The sequence below is a fragment of the Ursus maritimus genome, unplaced genomic scaffold (genome assembly GCF_017311325.1).
Source record: "Ursus maritimus isolate PB19 unplaced genomic scaffold, ASM1731132v1 scaffold_28, whole genome shotgun sequence".
Lineage (NCBI taxonomy): Eukaryota > Metazoa > Chordata > Mammalia > Carnivora > Ursidae > Ursus > Ursus maritimus.
Genome location: NW_024425341.1, coordinates 14,417,766 through 14,437,020, shown reverse-complemented (window position 1 = coordinate 14,437,020; position 19,255 = coordinate 14,417,766). Strand labels below are relative to the sequence as shown.

The 19,255-nt window shown below is 39.6% G+C and overlaps 1 protein-coding gene and 1 long non-coding RNA gene across 5 annotated transcripts in view; one reads left to right on the top strand and one right to left on the bottom strand.

Annotated features, from left to right (window-relative positions):
• The window catches only part of LOC121105649, a 101,103-nt gene that overhangs the window by 1,744 nt on the left and 80,104 nt on the right, over positions 1-19,255 (top strand). For all 4 annotated transcript variants that reach the window (XR_005838265.1, XR_005838264.1, XR_005838263.1 and 1 more), the window contains exon 2: positions 3,287-3,369. This is a non-coding gene — a long non-coding RNA (uncharacterized LOC121105649). The remainder of the gene's footprint in view (positions 1-3,286; positions 3,370-19,255) is intronic.
• FRG1 (FSHD region gene 1) overlaps positions 15,819-19,255 on the bottom strand; it is a 25,484-nt gene continuing 22,047 nt past the window's right edge. Inside the window, exon 9 of the mRNA XM_008710906.2 lies at positions 15,819-15,920. Coding sequence (XP_008709128.1) covers positions 15,884-15,920 — 37 coding nt within the window. The 3' untranslated portion in view covers positions 15,819-15,883. The remainder of the gene's footprint in view (positions 15,921-19,255) is intronic.

Sequence of the window (19,255 nt, the reverse complement as noted above, 5' to 3'; positions counted from 1 at the left end):
CAAGAGTGGGGAGAGTCACAATGTTAAATAAGATGGACAGGATAGGTAGGCATTACTGAGAAAGTGAAGTCTAAGCAGAGACTGAAGGAGGTGAGAGAGTTCTCCTGGCGGATGTCTAAGGAAGTGTTCCAGGCAGAGGGAGCAGCTGGGAGGAAGGCTTAAAAAAGAGAATGCCTGGCATGTTTGGCTACAGCAAGGAAGTCAGTGTAGGTAGAGCAGAAGTAAGAAAGGGAAAAGAAGCAGATGAAGTCCCAGTGGAAAGGGTAGTAAGGCAGATTACATAGGCCATTACAAGCCATTGTAAAAGGGCTTCACTCTGTGAATATATTGAATTATCTTGGACCTTAAAATCAGTGTGCAAACGTAGAGGATTCCCATCTTTTAGTATATAAATAGCTACTTGGTTTGAAGATCATTCACTTTAAATACTACTGAGGGCACTTTAAACATGTCACCAAGCATATTTTTTTCCTCTATAGGAGGATGTCTGTTGGTGGTTAAGTGGTCTAGCAAAATCAGAGTCTTCATGCAGAAAAAAAATTATGTCAACTGGCATAATATTCTTAGGCACAATTTTCACACAATTTTGCATTCAACTTTCAAAGGCCTTTTATATACTGTTGATTGTTTTCAAATTAAAAAAATTTAAATCTATTTTTCCAAAATATACCATTTTATACGTTTTTTTCTTAGACATAATTTTTCCTACTCTATTCTTAAGTACTAGAAATGTACAGAAAGTCAAGGTGAGGCATGTGGTCATAGGAAACTTTGCCATGCTTTATGGCATACTGACATATTCACAGAAAATGAATATGTATTCATTGGTATATTTAAATGTTTAATTTAAATTACGAATAAATGACCATGTTGGTGGGAAGGGTGATTCAAATACTATCTTCACAACGAGCATCAAGATTAAGACTTGGATAACCTGTTTAGTATGCAAGACTCAGCATCAGTAATCAAATTGTTTATCAGAATAGCTGAAGTTCTTGGCAAGCTGTGGACCTTTTTAAATCTCCTACTAACATTCCCAGGTTTCTGAGGTGGAGCCTTGATTTAAAATCATTGCAATCTAACCACCCCACCCTACATGAACTCTACTGCACATAACACCACATTACTCAGAACAGGTATGGCTTGCTTCAATAAAACTGAATATTCAAAAATTCAAGAAACATAATGTTTCAGTTCAAAAAATAAACCTTTTACCAGAAATATTTACCAGTGAGTTGTTTAATTTTAAAAAGGGCTTACTATATTTATTTTTTTTTAAAGATTTTATTTATTTATTTGACATAGAGACAGCCAGCGAGAGAGGGAACACAAGCAGGGGGAGTGGGAGAGGAGGAAGCAGGCTCCCAGCGGAGGAGCCGGATGTGGGACTAGATCCCGGAACTCCGGGAAGGATCACGCCCTGAGCTGAAGGCAGACGCTTAACGACTGCGCTACCCAGGCGCCCCAGGGCTTACTATATTTAAAACGTAATCTGAGTTTCCAAACTTAAACTATTGTCCATCTTTTCAGGTAGGACTCTAGAGAATAAAAAATGTGAAAAATGGGAAATCAGAGGTCATGCAAAATTGTTACACAATACTTTTCCTCCAATAACTTTATCACACTAAAAAGATTTTACTTGCTTTATGTTTTACTCGTATATAAAAGGGCCTGTTAAATCATTACATTCAGCTCAAGGCATTCTGTTACACAACTACAAACTCAGTGCTCACATTGAATCTAATTGTCCTTTCTTATATAATTTCAAAGTAAAATAATTGTCTTAATTATCCTTCACTTTGCAATTATCTTTGTTTCTTTGTGAAATATTTTTGATGTCTTACTGAATCTCTGACACCTCAGGCATGTTAGTTTGAAGAGCCACTTAAAAAATCTTTTTGTCCTATTTCCACTTTCTTTGATAAGACATAATTCTGACCTGAAAATTACTTAATTGAGCTCAAATCCAATAATCTCTACTTTTGTTGTTGTTTTTATTTCATATTCTTATATAGTTCCCTTTTATGTAAACCCTTATAGATACCTATTTAATGTTCCTGCCAATTGTTTCTCATAAGTTTATGGTAAATTCGTGTATTCTCTCAATACATTTTGAGCACTTATGCTAGGTGCTGGGTAACTAGTGAACAAATGGACCCTGCCTTCCTGGGGCCTTCAGTCTCACGGTGGAGAAAAATGATAATGGAAGGGAAAATGTAAATCAGATGAGTATCTTGAAAGCTTTCAGAACATTCCATGCTCTCACCTCTGGTTTAATATTGTAGCTGTTTCACCAACCTCAGTTCCACTCCAGTGTGCAGCAGCCACATGATCTGGATAGGCCATATCCTTATCCTTATCTCTGGACGTGGGCCCTGGTTGGCCTGACATTAAGGTTGCCCCATCCTTCTTGTCACAGTGCTTGGCTCTGGCCTTAATCATTTAGACTCTTGAATCCAACAGGCCATTTTTTGAAGTTCAAGGTTGTGCTCTATGATTGAAGTTGTCCTTTGTCTTCTAACAAGAAAAAGATAGCTAGTAGTCCTCATTGCTACTGGCATTCATGCTGTGAACTTGAAGGGACCTGCCTAGGGAGGAATAGATACTGTGGACAGCACAGAGGAGAGATGGAAAGAAACTGGGTCATTATGACATTGTTACACTGCTCGATCAACTGTGGAGCCTGTCCAACAGTGGGACTCTTCATTAATGTGGGCCACCACTCTTCTTTATTAGTTAAGCTAGTTCAGGATGGTTTGCTTGCAAGTTTGTGTCTGAGAACATCCTAACTAATGCACGTATTGAAATAGGTATTGCTACCTTCTCAAGAGCACAGGAGGATTTACTGTAAAGCTATAATGCTTAAGTTTCAAGACCTTCGCTTGCTCAGGCCTCTTCCAAACTTTCTACCTAATTTCACACTTGTAATTTTATATTCTTTTTCTTAAAGAGGACTATCCAAATTGTGTAAGCTTCAGGCTTCACAAAACCTGCATCTATCATCAGATGCTCTGGGGAGAAAACATGTACCTTTCTCCCAAATTCCTTCAATCCACATGTCCCTAGGAAAGGAGTGTCTTACCTAATTGGTAAATATCTGGAAGGGTCACTGCACACATGTGGCCTGGCCTCTCTGGCGCTCTCATTGAGATCTGCTTGCTCACAGCGGTAAGCTCACTGCAGCAAGCCCTGGGTGACAAGAGTGGAAGGGGAAGTAGTCTGCCTTTGACCACATCTTCCAAACCTGGCACTTGTCCAACAAAGTTTTAAAACACTGTGTTCTCAGATGGCTATGAAGACTCTGAAGAAAGCACAAAAGACTGCTTCTGGGAGATGTGGAGAGAAGGCAATCAAGGACTGGAGCCTTTTGTAAGTACTTGCGCCTGCTACTCCCAGGCCAGCCTCACCCTCCCCTCCTTACTCCCCTCATGTTAGAAACTGGCTGTGCCCCTGGGAAGCAGTTTGCGTTTGTCAAGGGACTGAGAGCACGAATACATTCCAGAGGAGAAAGACTTGGGATCCCATCTCGGCCTCAGGTCTAAGTGTTTTCTCTGTTCCAGTTTACTCAGCAGTAAAGCTGATATTGATCCCCATCTAATGCCTGTGTATATTTCTCAGTTGTTTTCAACTCAGAAGGTGGGGAGAATGATTATCACCCTGAAATGACAACAGAAGTCAGCAATAGCAATTATAGTAATAAGCTATGTATAAGAAGTGGTACATGACCAACTGAAAGTACCAAGCACATCCTAAGTGCTATGAAAGAAACACATGTGGTACAATACAGATTCCTGATCTCAGGGAGTCTCCAACTGAAAAAGAAAATAGCACTAACATTAATCTATATCACCCTATGAAGTCAATCACAATTCAGATATATTTTATATATGTTCAGTTATTAGAGCGAACCATATGGCAATTTCATTTTCTAGTTTGCTTAGACCAAAGATCTTATAGTTAGTTAGTTACCTTTGGCTTTTCTCTTTCTTACCACATACCCAACACACCAGCAAATCCTTTGGGCTCTACCTTCAAAATATATGGAGAATCTGATCACTTCTTACCAGTTCCACTTCTGCCTTCGTTCAAGTTACTCTCATCTGGATTATTTTAATAGCCTTGTAATTGGTATCTCTGCTTTTCCCCACCATCAAATCTCCACATTAATCATATCATGTCACTCCTCTCCTCAGAAGCCTCCAGTGACTTCCTACCTCACTCAGAATGAAAGCCAGTGTTAGGATCTGGCTAACCTGCTACTTCTCTGATCTCATATTCTTCCAGCTTTGCCTATTTTCATGATGCTGTAGCCACATTCATCTTCTTTACAGACTTCAAATGTGTCAAATAGGCTTCACTTGAAAAACTTAGTACTAACTGCTCCCTCTGTGTAGAATGTTCTTTCACAGATATCTCTGTGGTTCATGCAAATGCTCACATAGTCCTTTATTAGGGAGGCCTATCCTATAGCATCATAAATAAGACTCCACAGGTGCTTCTTATCCTCCTTTTTCCCATTTAACCTGACTCCAAACATCATCACCACCTGCTGTTATACCTGTTTCCTTTATGTTTTGCATCTGTCTCCTGAGGGCAGGGATTTTCTTGTTTATTGCTTAGTCTTAGCACCTAGAACAGTGTCCAACACATCATAGCACCCAATAACAAATAAATATTTGTTGAATAAAGTAAAGGAACTGCATTAATATCATATGCCAAGTGGTATCTAAAATTATGCAAGGAATCACCATGTTACAAATGGATTTTTTCCAGAAGTTTTTAAGATGGGTGTTTGGAAGTCAATATGCATTTTCCATACAAATATGAAGGAAGTGCTGTTATTATTCCCATCTATGGTTGAGAAATCTGAGACTTAGGGTAAGTAACTATGCTTAGGTTTTCTGATTTCAGGTACACCTAACCACTACACTAAATTCCTAGGCCAGATCGCAAAACCATATGTAAGTCCATAGTTCTGATATATTCTATAAAAAAGAACTATAATGGAAGACACCTATTTTATACACAAACAGCTGTATCTAGAGCCTGGACTGACCTCCTAGCTCTCTATAGATTGTTCATCCAGTTACCCTTATTCCTTGAGGGTCTTTGCTTTTATCAGCCTATCTGCTTTCTTCCCATCCATCAGCCTCACTGCTTTCTTGCTATCCTCCCCTCCCCAGCTTTGATTCCATGGTCCATCATTTCACTACCCCCTTGCCAATATCTGAGACGGTTTTTGCTTTTTGTCCTTTTATTACCTGTCCTGTAAAAACCCAACCCTGCATGAATACAACTATCTATATCTTCTGTATACACACACCTAGGCTGCTGAGTTCTGCTCAACTGAATAAGTATCATTATAAAATCATTATAAAAATCTTCTGGGTCCTTAATACTATGTAGCAAATCTGTGATTCTCATGCACTTTACCTGTTCCTTAACAACTCTTTCAAACCCTCTTCCCAAAACTTTGATCCTCTACTATTTTATGCATTACTCCTAGATTACCTTATCTTCTTCTTCATGGAGAAAATTTCAGAAGGGAGCAACTTCAATTCTCTGCCACCAAATCTTCCTACAGATCTGTACCTATCCCTAACCTTTCTAATTCTGCCACAATGGAGAGGCTGCCCTTGCTATTTAAGTCCAATCTCATCACTTGTCTTCTAGGTTCTCACCTCTACTTCCTTTTAAGGAATACCATGCTATAAATTATGTCCTCTCTCTTGCATTTCTTACCTCTTCTTATCTCTTGACTTCTTGACATTAGCATTTTTTTTTAAAGATTTTATTTATTTATTCGACAGAGATAGAGACAGCCAGCGAGAGAGGGAACACAAGCAGGGGGAGTGGGAGAGGAAGAAGCAGGCTCATAGCAGAAGAGCCTGATGTGGGGCTCGATCCCAGATCGCTGGGATCACGCCCTCAGCCGAAGGCAGACGCTTAACCGCTGTGCCACCCAGGCGCCCTGACATTAGCATTTAAACGTACTCAAATCTCCTCTATGTTAGGAATAAAGTCTCCCTTAGATCCTGTTGCTAATGTCATTCTCCTCCATTTGTAGCCAAAGTCCTCGAAAGAGTACTACACTGGAAATTCCCAGACACTGACCCATGCACTAGTATCACATCATCAGGAGTTCTTATGTATCTGTGGTAAAATAAACAACAATAAGTTAATGCTGCCCACGTCTACCCATTTAGCAAGTTCGAGATATATATATGTTAAAGTTACCAATTGTCTTCTGAGGACTCTCACATTTTTCAAATGTGTAAAATTTTAGATTTATCTTTTAAAAACACTCTATTTGTGCTTCAACTTTCTATCTTCCTTAGCTCCATGTTGATTTCTATAATATATATTCCAGGAGGGAGTAGTTTCTGCATTTTTGATGTTTTTCTCTATATGGTATGTATCTCCTTTACGGCGAGTATATTGGAAGATGGTAAAGAAATTAGTAGCCTTTTATATAAAACTCCAAAGGGGACAGCTGCATATAGATAAGAGGCATCACTCACTAAGTATCATTTAACTCTGTAAGTCATCCTTTTTTAGGATTTCTAAATAATTCAGTGCATTTTGCAGAATATATGGTCTTTGTTCCCTTTTTTTATTTTTGGAGGCTAACTTTATGGCTAAGTAGGAGTCCAATTTTTGCATGTTCCAAATGCCTGAAAGAATATCAGTCCTCTTATGTAAAGTGTTGTTCACGTATCTTGTAGGTCACATTTTATGATTATGACATTCAATTCTGAGTTTTGTCTGCGCTATTGATTATTTAGAGCTATGTGTTATGGTAGATTTTCCAGTTTCTCTACATAGTTCTAAATTTTTGCTTGTATATTTTGATGTTATTAGATGCATACAAGTTTAGAATTGCTTTATCTTCAAAGCGAAATGTCTTTTTTTATCATTATATAGTAACCTGATTTATTTATAATGTCTTTAGAATTTATAATTAACATAGCTGTAACTTTTTTTGTTAGAATATCTTTTCTCCATTCATTGATTTTTCTGAATTCTTATGTGTCTTTAAACAATTTTTCCTTGACATTTAAAGTTACGATTGAGGGGCGCCTGGGTGGCACAGCGGTTAAAGCGTCTGCCTTCAGCTCAGGGCGTGATCCCAGCGTTCTGGGATCGAGTCCCACATCAGGCTCCTCTGCCATGAGCCTGCTTCTTCCTCTCCCACTCCCCCTGCTTGTGTTCCCTCTCTCGCTGGCTGTCTCTATCTCTGTCAAATAAATAAATACAATCTTTAAAAAAAAAATAAAATAAAAAAATAAAGTTACGATTGAGGGGCACCTGGGTGGCTTAGTCAGCTAAGCATCTGAGTCTTGGTTTCAGTTCAGGTCATGATCTCATGGGTTATAAGGCTCTGCAGCAAGGAGTCTGCTTGAAGAGTCTCTCCCTCTGCCCCTCCCCCCACTCACAAGTGCATATGCATGCACTCTCTCTCAAATAAATAAATCTTTAATAAGATAAAATAAAAAATGTGATTGAAAAATTTTGGAGTGCTTGACAAATTTACATTCATTTTGATGACTAATATTTTTACATTGATTTCTGTTGTTATATGCTTTCCACCTATTTTTTTCTTTTTTAAATTTCTTCTCATTTATTTTTTAAATTTATTTTATTTATTTGTCAGAGAGAGCACAAGCACAAGCAGGGGGAGAAGCAGGCAGAGGGAGAAGTAGACTCCCAACCGACCAAGGAGCCCAATGCGGGGGCTCTATCCCAGGACCCTGGAATCATGACCTGAGCCAAAGGCAGACGCTTAACCAACTGAGCCACCCAGGCATCCCTTTCTTTTCCTTTTTAAATTTCTTTTGGATTAATTTCCCCCCCTCTTTTTGTTGGAGAATATACGGTCTTTGTCTCTTCTTTCCCTTGTTACCCTACGTATTTTAATTTGCCTACTTAATAGAGTATAAAGTTAACATTTTTTTTCTGTCCTCTTGAACAAATCTAAGACCTTATGATAGTTTGTCCAATCTCCCTCTCACTGTCAACAGCAAGCTATTTTGCCTAATACTTAGTTTTAACATCCCTTTTACAAATTAAGTATTACTATTTTTTAAATACAGTTTTGCTTAGTTTACCCATTATTATCTTTGATATCTTTGCTTGACATTTCTTCTCACATCTCTGACCTTCCTTCTGGGATAATTTTCCTTTTGCCTAGCCTTTCTCTGTTGTAATTTCTTTTAATAATGATCTATTGGTGTTAAATTCTCTCAATTTTTATCTCAAAAATACCTTCATTTTGCTTTAGTGGGTTTTGTTTTGTTTGCCTTACTACTGGAAGATAATTTCTAGGATGACAATTATTTGTCTCAGCTCATGGAAGATACTCTTCTGCTGTCTTTTGGCTTCATATCTGCTGGTGAGAAGCCAGCAATCTGCTGAACTGACACACTTTTGGAGTGAGTACTCTTTATTTTCTAGCCGTTTTTAAGATGAATGTTTTTTATGTAGTTCTGCAGTTTCATCACCCTGTGTTGAAATGTCTATCTTAATTATACTTGGGATTCACTGGGATTCCAAGATCTTATGTCTCAAAAATTCTCAGTCATTACCGTTATTACCCCTTTCCCATTCTGTTACCTTCTTTTTATACTTCAATCGGACATATGTTAGACATTTTCATCATGTTCTGTGTCTCTCTTGACCTTTATTTCATCATATAGTCCATCTCCTTGTCTGTGTAAGCTGTACTTGGGGCCACTTATTCAGATATATTCTAGTTTTTTAATTCTTTCTGGCTTGGTTTGATGTTTAATGCACCCACTGAATTTTCAGTTTTTATTCTTTGAAGTTATTTTTTTTCTTTCATATCTGCTTAGTCTTTTTATTATGTGGAATTTCCTGCTTATATTCTGAAGTTTTATTTCTTTAAACATGTTAAGTATAGATAATATTCTACACTTGAGATTTTTAAATTTTTCTACTTGTTTTTCTTTGTCCTAATCATATTTTTGTTTCTCTGTGTATTTTTAACTCCGACTGTGAGCTGCTTATTTTCTTTGAAAAATTTTTTTGGTAGGATTTATTTTAAGGTCAGAAAAACAGAACCAACTGAGACCATTTCAAACTGAATTATCTCCTTGAGATTATTTTTTTCTTTTAAAATAAGTAGCGTGACTTTGGAATCACAAACCCATCTAAAGCCAGCTTATGGTTACATCTCAAGGGAAGATGCTTTTCCCTTCCATTCTACTTAGTGCCAAAGAAAAGAAAACATTTCTTTGTACCCATTTGTGCAATAAGATTTATTTCTCATTCACTGTTATTCTTGAAAGTATAGCCCTTTGTAGTCACTCGTGGGTGAATACAGCCTCCTACATCCCATTTCTTGGGCTCCTGTCAAAGCTAAAGCCCAAAGTCTCCAGGATTTGGCAGAAACTTTTAGGTGAGAGTGAGCTTGGTACTCATTGGCCTCTGACGTTCCTGCTTTCCCTTTGTTTGGTATCTATAAATTCTTTTCTTTTATGTGTATGAGTGATGTTTCAAAAGATATTTACAAATATTTTATACACTGGATAAAGGAGTACCATTCATAGTATCTAAGCTGTCACACTACTGAAAGTAGAAGCCCTGGTTCTATAAAATCAAGGTCAAATTCCCCTACTTCCCTTGGGTTTAAAATGAATGAGGTGAAAAATCCCAGGAGAAAGAGAGTCAGGAAGAAAGAAGTCAGTGCATTTAGTACTTGTTCAATTGTGACTCTATGCAGTTAAATAGATGGTGTATCAGCACCGTTCTCCTCAACTTCTGGGTAGGAGCTGCGACAATGGGGGTGGGAGGAGAAAGAAGAAAGAACAGAGAATGTGTTCTCAGACATGTGAGATGACTCTTCATCTTTCATTTCTTATTTACACCACATGGCAAATTGATCAGTTATTTTCTAATATTAAAGAGAAAACTATGGATCGTGTTTACTGTTGGAACTGGGCAAGATGTGGAATTTCTTAGAACTAATGTATTTGTTATATAGGAAAATGTTAGTATTGAATTGGGAAATGATACTTTATGTTCTATGAATGCAGTAACTAGTAAATAATATAATGTATTAAAAAGAATAATTTATTAGATTTAGAAATAAAACTAACTTCAAGAAAATTAAATCTATTAATAACAGAGAGGGCTTGGAACTGAGAACGAATATTTCAAAACATTTTAAATGAAAAGTGCAGTGGGTAAACGGATGCTCTTGGAGGGTCATTCAGATAGAGATCAGGATTTCCAATCTCAGAAGACAGTGGAGCAAAAAGCACATTTAACCCAGCTGGTCTATAGTTAATTTAAGGTGGAGTAAAAGATCAGTTGAGCTGAGGGGACAGAATTTTTTAAGGAAGATGAAAGAAGTCACAATAATGTGAATGCTGGAGTCAATGAAACCGAGATGGGAGACTCCAGGAAGACAGGACTATGAGCCAGACTTCAGGTGGGCAGGACACTTAAGAAAAGCAGTGCAGAATTGCAGTGGAAATGGGTGTGGATGGTATGTGCTTCAAAGCCTGAGCTGATGCGTGGGGATAATGAGAAGTTTCAAAACTGGTACTTGGGGCCATGGTATATGATTCTCCAACTCTGGATGCACTGGAATGAGAGCTGAATTCAGAGTGGAAAAAAATCAGAAGGGGCATTTTCATGGGAGAGTCAAGAGAAGATTTGTCGATTAGAACTTTTTGTTTACCCTTCTGTTAAATGCTTAAACCTTTGTCCATTTTCCTATATTCTGGAAAGGGCACACTGGTGTGGAATGAGGCTAGAGTAGTAAAAGGAACATGGAAAAACAAAGTTGGTAGTCACAGGTGGAGAGGTAAAAGCAGCAGTGACGGGATATGTAGAAGGCCTTCTATAGAGGATTTTTGGACTAAAAATGAAGAACAAGGGAACATGGAAGAAGGTTCTGTTTCTGTAAACAGACAGGGAAATTATTTTTCTACACAATAGGAAATTGAAAAAATTCCTGCTGCTGTGGAAGCTGATCTAAACTAGGATTTAGGGTTGAGGTGCTGTAGAACAGCCTAGGTTGGTCTGAAGTCCACTGGTCTTTCCTAAATAAGCACCACATTTGAGAAAGGCATTTTATATACACAGGTAATATCAAGCTGAATGAATGCTGGTGGGCTGCTAAACTATTATCTTAATTTTAAGTTCTCCCGAATCTAGGTACATCCCGTTTATCCCTGGGGATTTTCTGCTACCAGTTAAAAAACAATACAAAACAAACAAACAAAAAACCTTTGGTGGAATATATTTAGCCGCAGAATAAAAAAATAGGTACTAATACTTACATAAAGAATAATAAAGAAAAAGAATAAATAAGACATTAGGAGCTTAAAACATTGCCTATTTTTTTTCCTTGTGTGATTGACTAGCTATACCACTTAATTTTGTCAGGTGGTACTTAGGGAACTAATAGAAGTCATGACTTGATTCCTTACCTTGGCATATACTTATATTCAGGTTTTCACCTTTTTAAAGGAATAGTGAGGTGTGCTTTGTTATCTTTGTTCTCTTCCGTACAGTTCCATTTAGTTTCTAAGGACCAGAATTAGGAAATTGCATGATGGAAAAATAAACACTAACAAGTAGTGCTACACCCCTTTTTCTCTACTAGCAGCACTCAGAACAGGATTGCAAAACCTCATTAGATTTGCAAAACACGGTAAGAAAAATAAACACCTGCAGATCTTAATTTATAAGTCCTGGCTATGCTCTCTGAAAATTTATCCTTTATGAAATAACAAGAGCAGCACTGAAACACAAAACTAAATAGAAAGACAGCATATTGTTTTTCCATCATAGAAAATAAGCCTCAGTAATATTTAAGGGAAGTAGTCCAGTGGCAAAAAATTAAACAGAAATACACCAAATAGTGTCAGAGATTTTCCTGGGGTGAAGTACACAGGAAATATCATAAAGCAAAACCTGCCTTAACCATCAGGTACCCTTAATCACATATGCACTTTAAAATAAACTGTAAGCTAACAGGTGGGTGAGGAAAGGGGAAATACAGTTGTGGAATTTTTTTTTTTACATTTTATTTCTAATCTTTTCATTAAATGAAATGGATTTCAACAGGAGTGAGCCTGAAAAAATTATAATGGAAGCTACCTGTATTAAGGCCCTCAGGCTAATGTTATGACAATGTCATTTTAAAAAAGTATCATGAAGAGAAAGTCACAGTTATAAAAGCACTCCTGTCTTACTAATTTGGTTAATGAAATATGGTAGAATGTTTTAATATGTTCTTCTGTCTTAAGCATTTAGAATAACTGAAAAAATATAATTCCTGCTAGAATACTGAGTTGAAGCCATGGACTGATTGGCATGTAGACTGGGACTACATGGTATTTGGATGGGTACTGGGCCATCAAGTATGATGAGTTCAGTTTTGGAATTCAGGCCTATCTTAAGAGGTATGAATATTTTCATTTAAATGATTAACTTCTTTCTAGAGAATGTTAGAGTTTTGTATCTGTATCCAGGAAAGCCCAGGCAGGTCCTTAACTGGGGGAGGAGAGGGCAAGAAACTAATGAGAGTTTGAGCAGGTCATGGAGGATGGAGTAGCTTGTGCTAGACCAGCCCTCTCACACACACACACAATTAAACTTTAGATAAAACGTTAAAAATTATCTAAAGGTAATGGAGAGTGACCAAAAACATGCAGAAACTTGAGGGGACTTAACACTAGTAAGAGGAGAAATGTATTTTTAACATCTTTTCAACTTAGGGCAGACCCCATGCCACTAAGAGTTAATTAAAACTCATACAGAAAGCTTAAGTCATTACTAGTTGAGGAATCAGAGTTCAGAGTGACCAAAGAGTCTGGAAAGTGAGAAGGAAATCCTGAAAAGGAGAGAGCCACAGAAGGTAGTAGCCACACTGCCCAAATCTCTCAGTGATCTCCGAACTCCACATCCTTGGGGCTGACTTTAAGAAGCCCAGCTAAAACAAAAATAACTGAATAGATATTTCAGCTGTTGCCCACCATAGGGGGGACAGAATTTGGAGCTTCAGAACAACCAAGTTAACTGCCTACTAAACATAAAAAATAAAAATTCTTCAGAACAACACCACAGAATGCACAGTTTCTATAATGTATTATTCATAATGTCCAGAATATAATTAATCAGATATATGAAGAAACATACTCAAAAGACCATCAGTGGAGGCCCAGATGTTGGAATAAGTAGACAAGGATTTTTAAGCAGCTATTATAACTCTGCCCCAAAACAAAGAAATAAATGGACAGGAAAGCAATAAATGGATAGGAAATTTCAGCAAAAATAGAAACTATTAACAACAATAGGATCAAATAGATTCTAGAAGTGAAAAATAATATCTGAAATTTAAAAATTTGGAGACGGTAAACAAGTGAGTCAGTGAATTTGAAGATAAGAACAATTGAAATTATCTAATCGGAAATGTGAGCAGTCAAAAAAAGTTGGATGTAGGGAACTTTTTCTTTGGTTATTGTTTTTATCATATATAAAGCCTTTTTGACACAGCTACCGGACTGGTAAATCAGGGGAATGCTTGACCAGAATGCATCTCGATTTTGACAGTGCTTTAAAGAAAGTTTTTCACGGGGCACCTGGGTGGCTCAGTCATTAAGCGTCTGCCTTCGGCTCAGGGAGTGATCCTGGCGTTCTGGGATCGAGCCCCACATCAGCCTCCTCTGCTGGGAGCCTGCTTCTTCCTCTCCCACTCCCCCTGCCTGTGTCCCCTCTCTCGCTGGCTGTCTCTCTCTCTCAAATAAATAAATAAAATCTTAAAAAAAAAAAAAGGGAAAAAGTTTTTCATGACATCCTTTTGTAAGAGAAGAAAAGTGTGGACCAGATGACAATATTTAGATGGATTTATTCTTGACTCCTGTCACTCTGCCAGAGTACCTTTAGTGCTGTAATGGGGGTTGGGGTAAGGTACAATGATAGAAATGGGGAAGCACTTCTCTATTACCTGCGATTTTTTATTGCTGTCCTCCTTCAGTAGCGCATAAACTCCATGAGGGCAGGCAGTGCATATTTTTAATCTGTAGGTTCCCAACTGTCAAGACCTGTCATTAGTTCTGCTTTCTGGAACGGGACAAGACCTGGGGGAGCATGAGGGTGAGTATGGTGACAGGGAATCCAGGAATGCACTATATTCAGAAATTGAGGCAGACAGAATGCTTGTCCCAGGGAAATCAGTTAGCTGGCGGATAGTCTCAGGTACCAAGCTAGTATTGGAGGCAAGACTTCAATCTCTTGACGGTAGTGTTTCTCAAAGTACAGTTCAGATCACTTGGTTCAGAATTACCTGGTCTGCTCTTTAAAATGTCAATTCTAGGACAGAGTCCTAGACTTGCTAAGCTGGCATCTTTATGGGTAGGTCTTGAAAATCTACAGGTACCTTAGGTGATAAATTTGAACTACTGTTTATTTTTAGGGGCTGGGAGCTGGCAAAATAAGGAACAGACGAGATCCTAGGGCAGGTGTCAGAAACTTGGCTATTAGCATCTTGGGCTAGAAAATTCTTTGTTGTGGGGGGGCTGCTGTCCTGTGCATTGTGGGATGTTTAGCAGCATTCCTAGTCTGTAACCCTGTAGATGCCAGTAGCACCCCCTCTCCCAGCTGTGACAACCAAATATGTCTCCAGACATTGTACAATGTCCTCTGAGAGGCACATCAGTCCCTGGTTGAGAACCACTGCTTTGGCGGATCTGAGTAGTAAGCATGTTCCTAGCCTAAGGATCAGAGGAAGAAGAACACAAGATGGGGGGATATCCAGCTACTGAAACGGGAATGTCAAGTTAGGACTAGATTTACAGCAAGAGCTCCTTTATAAGGTTGATATTGGTAGCTTAGCTTCCTTGCTGTAGAGGGGCCGTGTAATTCCAGAGCTAGTGACTGATGGAATACAAAGGCTGAGAACTAGACAGGTCTGGCACCTTAGGTCAGGTCTCAATCCTGGCTGTGCATCATCAATAGGAAATCGTAAAAACACACAGATGCATCAGCCAGACTTGGTCCTTCTGAAGCCGAATTTCCAGTGGTGAAGCCCAGGCATCTGATACACGACCTGGATTCTGGAACACTCCACAGGGTTAGACGACATCTGGAATACTGTGTTCAGGAATTCAGAAAGACACAGGCTAGGAATAAAGGTGTCTCAACACAGCCGACCTCAGCAACATGTGGTATCTGAACCTCTTTAATAGTTCTGTTCTCATCCTATCTGGTCCTTTTCCACAGGTGAGGACAAAAAGCATTACATACAGATACATTGTGGCTAAACTGCTCTAAGTAGGGAATTTTCCCAATTTTACTCTTATTCTCTGTTCTGAGCCTGCCTCCTCTTTTGTAATGTTTCCTGTTCCCATCCCACTGCCTAATACCTGATTTCTTTCTCTTTTCCCAGACACTTTGTCTGATATCTGGCTTGTGTGACTTGGGCAACATTTAGAAGGCAGAATCAAAGTCTTGTTGACTGGGTTGGGAGCTTCTAACTTCCTTTTAAAGGTCCCAATTAAGCATCAATGGCATAAAGTAATATAAAGTAAGACTGTAAAGCAATAAGAGATTCTGTAAGCTGCACAAGAAACACAAGGTTCACAAAGTAGCATCTCATGCTTTATGACAGAAAATCTAGAAAATTCTATGGCATATTCAGTGTGTACTCTGTTTCAATTCCATGTGAAACACTGCAGTTAACTAAAAAGTATACCCATGGGGAATCTCGATTATTCTTGATTAATCTTGTTTAAACTAGCTACTAGTTCAGCAATAATTCCATAACAGCTCAAGAGCTCTGTAAAAACGCTTTAACTGATTATTTTATTCAGAAAAAAACAAACAGGAGAAGAAAGAAACACAGTTCTGGTCATTTGCAGTATCTATCAGCTTTCAATTTGGCTCTCCTGTTTAAACAAAGACAAATGATAAAAATTATGTAAAACATGCCATATATAGTCAACCACTAAATATATGCTCACACTCAGAAATTGTTCTCTCAATTTTGGTTATTATATTGCCATACCACTTACATTAAAATACTTTAATTAAAATTTAACTTTTTAATGTTGTTTCATACTAAATGCATTATTTTCTTTTTTTTAAATGTTTTTTTACTATATTATGTTAGTCACCATACAGTACATCCCTGGTTTCCGATGTACAGCTTGATGCTTCATTAGTTGCGTATAACACCCAGTGCACCATGCAATACGTGCCCTCCTTACTACCCATCACCAGTCTATCCCGTTCCCCCACCCCCCTCCCCTCTGAAGCCCTCAGTTTGTTTCTCAGAGTCCATAGTCTCTCATGCTTCATTCCCCCTTCTGATTACCCCCCCTTTCTTTATCCCTTTCTTCCCCTACCGATCTGAACACATAATTTTTTTAAGGGGGAACTCATCGTAGAGACAAATAGGTTCCAGGTGAGAAAGAGAAGGAGGGAGAGATGGGGAGAGAGAGAGAGAGAGAGACAAGGAAGAAAGACTTTGCAAAATTTGAAAATGTCCACGTGCAAAGGTAACCCTGATCACTGATCAGAACTTTTCTTTTCTTTTCTTTTTGAGATTTTATTTATTTATTCATTTGAGAGAGAGACAGAGAGAGCAGAAGCAAGAGGAGAGGCAGAGGGAGAGGAAGAAGCAGACTCCCTGCTGAGCTGGGACCCCACCCCCACCCCCACCCCCGAACTCGGGCCTTGATCTTGGGACCTGGAGATCATGCCCTGAGCTGAAGGCAGATGCTTAACCATCTGAGCCACCCAGGAGCCCCAGAACTTTCCATCTCTGGATGATGGACGCTAGCATCACTTGTGCTCGTGGCATTTCATATTACCCCCCCACTCTGGTGGAACAGTACAAGCCATAGACCTGGATTCTGGTCAGAGCTCTCCCGGCTTCCAGCTGGGCGAAGCTATTACCTCTCTGTCAATAATGGAGGATAATGGAGGCTGCTCACCCCATGACTGGGAGGATGCTTCCTCCTCCAGGAGAAATGAGAAGTACTATAAGGCATGACTATATTCCTCACTACACGACCTTTCAGCTGGGTGATCTCTAATTTTTCCAGTTGTCCGTTGCCCTTCCAGCAAAGCAAAAGATCTGAGCCTCGGTGCATGGATTAGGGATCGGCCCCCAGGCTTGCAGAACTGGCTAAAGTCATTTGTGAAGTTTCAGTGTATCCCGCATGCATATGTTCCTAGTTCCGCAGTCTTCATCGGGCTCTCTAGGGAATCCACGGCTGCAAGAGAGGCTGAACACCGCTGGTCTGGACAGAGGGGTTTGGAGGTACAGAGGGTGACCGATTTACCTTTGTTTCCCCAGACCTGTGTCACAGTGCCCTGCACCCAACAGGGGACTCCTCACTTTGTTATATTAAAAAATATCAAGATGGGGGGCGCCTGGGTGGCTCAGTTGGTTAAGGGTCTGCCTTCAGTTCAGGTCAGGATCTCAGGGTCCTGGGATGCAGCCCCGAGTCGGGCTCGCTGCTCCGCGGGGAGCCTGCTTCTCCCTCTCCCTCTGCCCGTTCCCCTCCCCCCTGCTCGTATAAAAACAAAACACATCAACATGGATACGTGTTATGATGGCAAATATTAACATTCCAAACAAGTCTGGTTTCATCCTAGGGATGAAGTATTGAATTCTGATGAAGCCTGTCGCTGGCGGTCACGTAGGAAGGGGTACCAAACGTAGAAGGCCTGGCTACTGCAGCGTTTTCAACAATTGTTATAAGAGGTTCATTATTTCTTTGCTTGTGTTTTCAACCAACCTGGGGGAGGTCCTTCTCTCATCTTTGTCGAACTTGCAAATGGTTTCGTTTGTTTGATCGTGGCAAGGTGGAAGGAAGCTCAGTCATGCAGGCCTCCTAAAAGCTCCTCTGGGCACATGAGAACATGTCCCCTCCCCAGGACACACACCATGCCTGAAAAGCAGAGCCGACCTCAAGGGAGTATTTGGGTATGCCTGCTCTGACCGTATTTCCTACAAGAATGCAAGTCTGCTAACACAGAATTTTCCTGGTCACAATGACCTGAGGCTGTCAAGTTTAACACAAGCCTCAGACAGAGGAACAACAGAAGCGGGTTGAGGCGCTTGGCCTGTCAAACCACAACACAGCTAAAGTACAACCGTCTCTCCCCTCATCGTTGCTGTCACACCGAAAACCCCGAAAACAGCCTGAATGCCAATCCATACGAGACTAGCTAAAAGAACTATCCTATATCCTAACAATAAGATACTAGTATCCTGGGGCGCCTGGGGGGCTCAGTCCTGTAGGCGTCTGCCTTCCGTTCAGGTCACGCTCCCAGGGTCCTGGGATCGAGCCCCGCATGGGGCTCCTTGCTCAGCAGGGAGCCTGCTTCTCCCTCTGCCTGGAGCTTCCCTTGCTTGTGCTCTCTCTCTCTGACTAATAAATAAATAAAATCTTTTTTTTTAAAGGAAATATACACTATAAAGAATCATCAAAGCCAAAAATTGTTTTATTTTTAAAATCTAATAAACTCGTTGGCAGGATCAAGAAAAAACAAGAGTAGGCACAAATCGCCAGTGGCAGGAACACTGAGAGCATCCCTAGAACCTTACAGCCATTAAAGAAGGAATCAGAGAATATAAATTAACAATTTGTACCAATAAATTTGAAAAAACAGAGGAAATAAATTCTTAGAGAACACTGCAACTTACAAAAGCCAACGCGGGCCAGAAGAGAAAATTCTGAATAATCCTGTAGTGCCAGATTTTCCTTTTTATTTCATTTTCTATTCTTCCAAAGAATAGGAAGAGAGGGAACACTCCCCAGCTTATTTTGTGAAACAGCACAAACATTTTACCAAAACCTGAGAAAGATGTGATGAGAAAGAAAAATCACAGCCAGGGGTTCGTGGCTAGCTCAGTGGATGGAGCATTGGACTCTTGATCTCAGGGTTGCGAGTTTGAATCCTGTGTTGGGTGCAGAGATGACTTCCAAATAAAAATAACATCTTTAAAAAAAAAAGGATAATCACAGCCAATCTCATTCATAAAAATAGATGCAAAAATCCTGTGGTAGCCAATCTCCAATGATCTGTGCCCCTTAAGTAGTCACACCTTAGCGTAGCCCCTTCCCCCGTGGGCCGGAGTGACCAATATGCCAACAGCATCGGTCACCTCTGAGGTAGGTAATAAAAGACACTTGGCTTTCACCTTGGTGCCACATCCCCCCTCAGGTAATGAGTTCTGGGGACCGGCCATGGCGGCTGCCATGTTGTG